We start from the raw sequence: 8,164 nt of genomic DNA on the forward strand, positions 1-8,164 counted from the left end.
TGTAAACAGTTCATTTCTAAAATAGCTGAAAATCACTATGAAATCAAAAGAGCTACTACAAATCAAACCATATCACACCAATAAAGCTGCAGAATCACAACATAATTTAGGTTGGAAGGAGCATCTAGAGATCATCTAGTCCAATTCCCTGCTCAGAAAAGGGAGATTTCAAATGTTAGATCAGGTTGCTTGGGGTTTTGTCCAGCACATTTTAAATATCACCCAGGATGGAGATTCCACAGCCTCTCTAGGCACCTCTTCTACTCAACCTTCCCTGAGGTGGCTGGAAATTCCTCTGCTGCAACTGTGACAACTGCCTCTTGTTCTATTGCTGCACATCTGACAAGAGTTTGGCTCTTCTTCACATTCCCCCCCTTGGCCTCAAAAGGAAACAAAAGATATTAGAAAGTATTCAAACAAAAACAATGCAATCAAAACAGCACGAGAGGAGGTAAGTCACAAGTGGACTACAGTTGTCTGGGATTGAAGGATTTCCATCAGGCAGAGACATAAGCAGGAGGCAATCCAGTGGCACCACATCCTGCAGGTACAGCCAGCATCTTTTAAGGACACACACATTTTTCCCTTTGCCTCACACACAAATTGCTGTTAACTCCTCTTCTTTCCCAAAATTCCCTCGTAGCTTTCACCTCTTTCTTTCCTTTCCCTTACAGGGAAAAGAGGAGATATGTAACCGCTGTGACCGGTAACTGTCACTTCAACCGCCAGAAGAAAGAGCCGGATGCATGCACTGCTCAGGATAACCAAGGAGAGACACCAGCTCTTGGAAAAAGCCAAACAAGAAAGATACAAAAGCAACTGTTTGTGATTATGTATCAAGTGCTGATATGAGATATACCACATCTGACGCAAAGGTAATTAAGCATCTACATGGCCCCCTAAATTTTAAGAAGGAAGAAGGGGCTCTAGCCTGAGAATAATTCTGAAGTCAGAAAAAAAGTGGTGAAAAATGTGCACTTTCCTTTGTATTAAACTGCCAGTTCAAAAGAGTAACAACCCTCCCCTCCAATGTTATACGGACACATCACAAGCAAAAAGAAAGTAACCAGGGAAATCTAAGTAAGTAACAAAAACACCACATGTAAGAACATTTGGTTTTCTTTTTTCCTTTCAAAAAAACACACAAGCTCTCATCTAATAATAAATCAAATTATAATGAAAGCTAACATCTTTACTGCAAATAACTACTGTGCTATCAAAACATGGTATTGTCTTAGTCTTTTCCTTTATTCTGATCACCCTTGGTCCTCTTCATTCAACTCACACCTTCACCAAGGAATAGCAAGTTATACTAGAAAATCAAACTCTTGTCTAAGTCAACATTAATTGCAGACACTGTTTACAACTGAAAACAACATACTAAACTTTTCAAATTAAGCATTTCCTGTTAAAAATCATAAAACTCATTGCTGTACTACATCACTGTTAGATTTCTAAGCAATAATACCTGTTTAAAGAAGATGACACTGCTTACACTTGCTTCAACGGCCACCCGAGACATTCTTCTATATTCACATTCATTTAAGGTTATGACATTTATTCTGCATTTTATCTGACTTTCTCAATAATATGCAGGTACAGGCTTTATACATATGAGTACAGACCAGGGTGAACAGCTACTGTACCATAAATACTTCAGTCTTATCTTCTATGTGCTTAGTAAATCTAAGCGCTACTCAAATGAGAAACTCTTACTGCTCTTATCCCGCTTAGTATTAGCTTCCCAAAGAAAAAAAAAAAAAAAAATCCATTTCTCTCCTTAACCAAATCTGATTTCTGGTCTTAAAATACTTTTACAGATTTACAACTACAACTCCTACATCACAAGCAGATTGTTCTTCCCCAAACCTCAATAAAACCAAATTATATCCCTTCTGAAAAGCAGGCTTAAGTGTTTTGGGTAGAGAAGACAAGAAGGAAAGAAAACAAAGATTTCAGAAATACATTGTGCTCTCTATGAAAATATGATCAGCTTTAAAGTGGTAATTTACATCCAAATTTAATGTTATTATTTTACTTTATGAAATAAAACAAACACAGAGAACTGTCCTTCAAATCATGCATTAACTGAAAGAAGGAAACACCATTTTTTCTCAAAAATGTAAAGAAGGAGCAGTCTTGTCAACATGTTAAATCTAAACACACATACAGACCTTGAATTATCCTCATGACAAAATAAAAAATAATTACAATTTGTTCCCCTCCCCCAGGAAAATTCCCTTTTCTGATTACAATATCCAACTGTACAGAGTCACAGTATAAGATAACAATCCACAGATTTAGTGTCTCCTTTGCTCTGCTATCTCTTACATGTAGGATTCAGTCTTTCAGAGTTGACAGAGGCTCAAAAGAACATTTATGAGTGTTAAGTAAGGTAAAATCAATGGTAGTTTCTTCCAGGAAAACAAGGCAGCAGCACACAACCTTTTGTATTACTCCTCACAAGCATACTGTGAGCTTACCCCCAAATAAATAAAAGGAAAGTGAATGAGTTGAGTCCAACCCTACCTCCACAGACCTATTTTTTAATTAAGCATACAATTGCACTCAAATTCTTTCTCTGTACTTACCCACATATTTCAACCTGAAATATACTCTGCTAAACCTCAGCAGGCTCTCTTATAAGGATTAAATGAAATGGGATGCTGTAGTAGCTAACAGGAATACTACAGAATCCTAAATCAAATCCATATATTAAAATACTTAGAAGGAATTACAAATTCTAACTGCACTTATCTTTAGCACTTAACTACACAAATGCACAAAAATAAAATCATAGAACAAAACACATCATCTGGGAAAAGAGCATTATAAAGCATTTATAGTAATAACCAGAAATCCATAAATAAAAAATTTTTAAGTGGGAGAGAAGCACACGCTTACCCGTTTTTTGGTTAAGGAAAACTTTTGATCCCATTCTTCACCTCTTCAGGTAACAACACTTGTTTTCCAATTTAAATAGAGAACAAATCATAATTTTCTCAATGGGCATGACTTATGTTAATATATAATATTTTTCCAGACTCACCTGGTTATTTGTGCTCCAAGTGTGGGAGAAAAGGAGACAAACATTACCTATAAAACAGTATCATCCACTTGATAACAATTAAATGTACCTAACATACATATTTCTACTTTGAAGAAAAGAAAAAAAAAAAAAAGTCTGTTTTAGGAGTTGGAATTCCACACTGCACTTGAAAATCTATATACTGCCACATACCTTAACAAGTTGAAGCTAAGATCTAGCCTTTTTGCCATATGTCCATATTTTCTTCCTAGGAATTCTGGAATTTCTTCACAGTCCTGACTGATGTAGGACACCTGAGAAATAGAAGCAACAAGAAAATATTTCATGAGTAAATTTAGGTCCCTGTCCAGATTCTGACCCATTGATAAAATGATAACATGTACAATACAGTGAATTGGCATTACAGCTTTAAACTACAAAAAGGTTTTACAGCTATAAAATCTACCATACAAACTCATTTTCCTAGTCATACTATCAACTTAATATTTATTAGCTCTATAGTCTTTGTGTATGTTTTGTCTCCTTACGGGTAAAAATACTTTGAATAAATGTACCACATTTCTTCTATTTCACTGTTAATACTTTGATCTAATGCTACTTCACATTACCATTCCGACATGCTCTAGAAGAAATTTGTTTGAAGGATCAGAAGCCATCCAAAGGATCTTCCAGTTTGGCCCTTCATATACAACGAACAAAGGCAAATTTTGGTGCAGAAATACCTAAGCAGTGTACAGTCAATCCACCTTCCTAAGTATTCCTTGAGAAGATGATTACTCCCAGTAACACACTATGGACAGAGCAAGAGGGCTGCCCACGACCTGACAAACGAAGCGTTCAGCTTCTTTTCAGACAGTCATGGAAGTCTTAAAGATTCCTGGCTTCACCACCTATGAGCAGATCACACTTCTCATTACCCATCAAGTACGTGTAAATGTCTTTTCTCTTTTTCATACCAGCCCATCTAACCAATCTTTAGCAAACACAGGAAGAATCAGTGGCAGAACAAAAACCAGTCTACTCAGATCCTGTCTGTTTTTAGTCAGGATGAAGAGAGTGATAATATTTCCAGAAGAACACAAAAAGTAAAGCAGCTAAACTCCTTCTATTATTTCTACTGTACTGTTTCAAAAGTCATTGCATGGATTTCTTCAAAGAAACCCCATAAACCTCCTCAAAACTATTGTCAAGAATTCTACACATCTATATTGGCTCACCCTTTCAGTGTTCAAATACTGACACTTCAGATCTTGTGCTGGAGGTATCTTAGTTTCCCTTAATGGCCAACTACCAAGTTAAGCACCACGTTAGACCGCTATCTATACAACACTGTTATTATCCACATGTTTAATTATAAAGTCAATTTCAATAACATATTCCACTAGTCAAAAAACATGTTGGATGAAAAATATGCCAAAAAAAAAAAAAAATAAAAAATCCATCAAACTTTGTTTTGATAGTATTTAACCTTCTGTTAAAACAGAGACTCCTCTGCAGAGCAGATTGACAGTATGTGCTTCTGCAAGTCATCCAGATCTCCTACGCTTTAGAAATTAGTGCATCTGATAATACTATATGGCATTCCATTTAATTCATTTTGTTCAATAACTTCAACAGATAAAGCTGACAACAGTGAAATAATTTTTATGAGCAGAAAACAGGTAGCTGAAGTTCAGTTTAACAACTTCTTCCCCTTGCTAAATCAGACCTGATCTTGCAATATATTCTGCTACCAGAACCAGAGCAAATACAAGAAAACAGAAATTAACTGGTTTGGGGTAGCTGGCATCGTAATAATTTGGATATAAGAGAAAACGTTTTGCGGAATTTATTGAATTAAATATGCTGTTTTCCTCCAGTTTACATCGAAGACTAACACAATGCATTTTACAAAATGCATACAAAGGTATGCATAAAGGAATTGTGTCATTCTTCACTGAATAGTAGATTTCTTTAAATTAATGCCTGGAAACCCTTTCAAAGACATCACATTAACAGGTTAATAACACTTAGGATTAAGCATTTGGTTCAATCTAACATGTTGAAACAGAAATTACTAAAATATTATGTTTATTAACACTGGGAGGAAGGACTGTCTTGAGGAGCTACAAACACAGCAAGAGCACAGACCCTCACTTTGCCTCTCACCCAGGAAGGGGCAGCTGAGAAGGAGCAGGAGACTCTGGCCTGCTACACACTGCTTCAGAAACTTACCTGGCCATAAAAGCCCAACCCACGAGAACAGAAATTAAAGAAAAAGATTCATACAAATGTGGTTTAGAGCACACAGGGGACAAAATACATATAATGTTGCAAAGCTTCAGCCTTTGAACAGTTATAGTATGCAAATATATTTACACAACTGGTACAAACAGATTCTTCACAGGCATATTTTGCAGATGACATATTGTTACCGTGACCTTTCAATGCTGAGGCCTTGTAAAGGCATTTTACTTCCAGAGTCCACTTCAGCACACTCATAGTACGATGCTAATATAAGATGTCAGTAGACAGAAGAAACAAGAATATTTCTTCATTTTCATTGTTTTAGTTCAAAATCATTTACTCAGGAAACATGAAATGTACAAAATTCAGTATTCTTCCTTTTGCTTCCATTTCAAATACCCTCAAAATGACTATCCAAGTCATTTGGACTATCCAAGTCCAAAATGACTTCCAAGTACATTTCCTCTGAGAGATGAGAGCAAGCATACTTCTCCCAAGACTCCAGCTCTTTGGCTGCAAGGCACATCAGATTTCTTAGATTTTTGTATACCAGTCATAGAACATCACACAGGATTAAGAACTGGATGTAGAGGTCTCCGTGGCCTGAATCTCCAACTCAGATATAGTACAGGTTGGTCACAGCCAGTCATTACTGGTGCCCTAGTCAATACCCCACCAAAACGTTCAGTTTCCCACAAAGGCCGGCATCAGACAGGCTATGGAGGCCTGAGATATCCTTGCAGACTCTTCAACACACTGCATGCAATTCAGGAAAAAAGATATGTTGTTACAAAATACTAAAAACGTAAGTTAACTCTCAATAGCAGTTGCACCTCTCTTCCGCTTTAGTTTCAGAGTTTATTACAATTTAGTCTCTGTGATCATTCTCCAATGATACTGTAATCTTAACAACCCATAGAATAACATCTTTATTAAAGAATGTCACCAAAAAGGTCACGTACGAACTCTCTATACTGCATATTCTCTCCCACTGAAGGGAATTATATCTGGAGAATATTTCCAGTCAGCTGAGCATTACATTTTACTCTATGCTGTTAGAAGATTGTATGGTGGGCACATAGCCAAATCAAGGGGCTCAAGGCATGCTCAAGGGAAGAAGGCAGCGTGTCACTCAGTGCCAGAGTGCACCACAGAGACCACATGAACTGCTTCCCGCAGCAGCTGCAAAATTAGCCAATTAATTACCTTCATATCACACACGAATTTACATGAATTCCACACAGAAAGTGACCAAATTAAAGAAGCAACTAGACAGGCAGCACCCGGGTTTAATGGCAAACCATTTTCAAAAACAGGACAAGCTTCCTTCTCCTAAGGGGTGAAAAAAAAAAAAAGTTCTAATTTTAGCCACAGGTTCATCAGTAGTGTCATCAACTTTTAGCCAGTTTTTTGAGGGTTTTTTTTAGTAGCCACACAAGGCGCTGTGCAGAAGTCAGCAGGATGTGTTCTATTTCCTAACTTCTCTTTAACCAAAACGAAACCTACATGGGAAGTTTCAGGAGGAACAACACTTAGTAGATTTCACTCCTTCAGCCGCTTTCCGCGGTCTCCCCAGCCTGTCAGAGCAAGCGCGGTCCCGAGCCGGAGCACGTCCCGCCGGGAGCGCGCCGCCGCCAGGCCACGGCCTCGGGGGCGCGCCCACCGCACGGCAGCGGCAGCCGGCAGCGCAGCCCTGCCCGGCCCGCCGCTCCGTTATCCGCCGGCGACGGGAGCGCACCCCCGAGGCCGCCCGGCGCTGACGGGGGCGGCTCCTCAGCCCCTTCCCTTCGCGCAGCCTCGGGACAGAGCGGCGGCGACGGAGCCGATACCTGCGCGGCGTCCCGTGGCGCGGTGCGGCTGGAAACTGAAGCCGACCCCGTGCGCGTCCGCCGCCACCGACCGGGAGCGGCACCGGCACCGGCAGGGAGAGCGGCGACAGCCGGCGCGGAGTTGGGGCAGCCGCTCCCGGCGCCGGGGACGGCGCGGCCGGGGCGAGCTGCCCGCGGCAGGTGGGGCCGCGGCCGGCCGGCCTCGCGGGCCGCGGACACTTACCTGTGCTCCGCTCACCACGACCCCTGCCATGCTACGGGGTGGCCGCGCCGGAGGTTCCGCGGGCTCGGGGCCGAGCCGCTGCCTGGCAGAGTCAGCTGACGCGGGCGGAAGCGCGGCCGGGCCGGGGGCGGCGGCAGCGCGGAGCTCCCGCCGCCTCCTGCGGCCGGGCCGAGCGCGCAGCCAGGGCCGCGGCGGCACCGCGCGGGGAACGGCGTCAGGCGGCCCGGGCCTGGCGCGGCCCGAGCGCTCCGTGTCCAGGGCACGGGCACACCTGTCCGGCGCCCGCCGCGGGCCCCGCTGCGACATCCTACCTGGAACGCGAGTCCCAAGCGGCACGCAGCGACTGCCGCCCCTCCCAGAATCAGCTCGGTGGGAAAAGACTTCTTAGAACCATCCAGTCCAGCCTGGGACCGAACACCACCACGCCAATTAGACCATGGCATGAAAATGCCACCATGTTCGGTGGTTCCTTAACGCCTTTCGGGACGGTGACTCCACCGCCTCCCTGGGCGGCCCATTCCTATGTTTAATCCCTTTCTCTGAAGAAATTCTTCCTAATATCCAAACTAAATCTCCCCTGGCCCAGCTTGAGGTACGTCCTGTCACCAGCTACCTGAGAGAAGCGACCGACCTCTACCTTTCCAAACCCTCCTTTAAGCTGCCCCCACCTTTACTCCAATCTCCGGGCTAAACAATCCCAGCTCCCTCAGCTGTTCCTCATAAGATTCGTGCTCCGGACCCCTCCCCGGCTTCTCTGCCCTTCCCGGTCCCGGGGCAGCACCGTGTGCTGGGCTGTAATGGTGCTGGAATGGGCCGTGGGCACAAGTGATGCGAACA

At 42.5% G+C, this 8,164-nt stretch overlaps 1 protein-coding gene across 11 annotated transcripts in view; it reads right to left on the minus strand.

The window, feature by feature from the left end:
* Positions 1 to 7,944, minus strand: part of LRMDA (leucine rich melanocyte differentiation associated) — a 613,212-nt gene extending 605,268 nt beyond the window's left edge. For 8 of the 11 annotated variants that reach the window (XM_058421526.1, XM_058421530.1, XM_058421528.1 and 5 more), the window contains exons 1-2: positions 7,639 to 7,944; positions 3,242 to 3,342 (exon numbers count right to left, since the gene is read on the minus strand). In XM_058421526.1, coding sequence (XP_058277509.1) covers positions 3,242 to 3,342; positions 7,639 to 7,770 — 233 coding nt within the window. In that variant the 5' untranslated portion in view covers positions 7,771 to 7,944. Of the gene's footprint in view, positions 1 to 3,241; positions 3,343 to 7,327; positions 7,437 to 7,638 lie in introns of those variants that run through there. The other 3 variants (XM_058421535.1, XM_058421531.1, XM_058421533.1) reach the window with 1 other exon arrangement.
* Positions 7,945 to 8,164: the final 220 nt, after the last annotated feature.

The sequence above is a fragment of the Hirundo rustica genome, chromosome 8, assembly GCF_015227805.2.
Source record: "Hirundo rustica isolate bHirRus1 chromosome 8, bHirRus1.pri.v3, whole genome shotgun sequence".
NCBI classification, from domain to species: domain Eukaryota; kingdom Metazoa; phylum Chordata; class Aves; order Passeriformes; family Hirundinidae; genus Hirundo; species Hirundo rustica.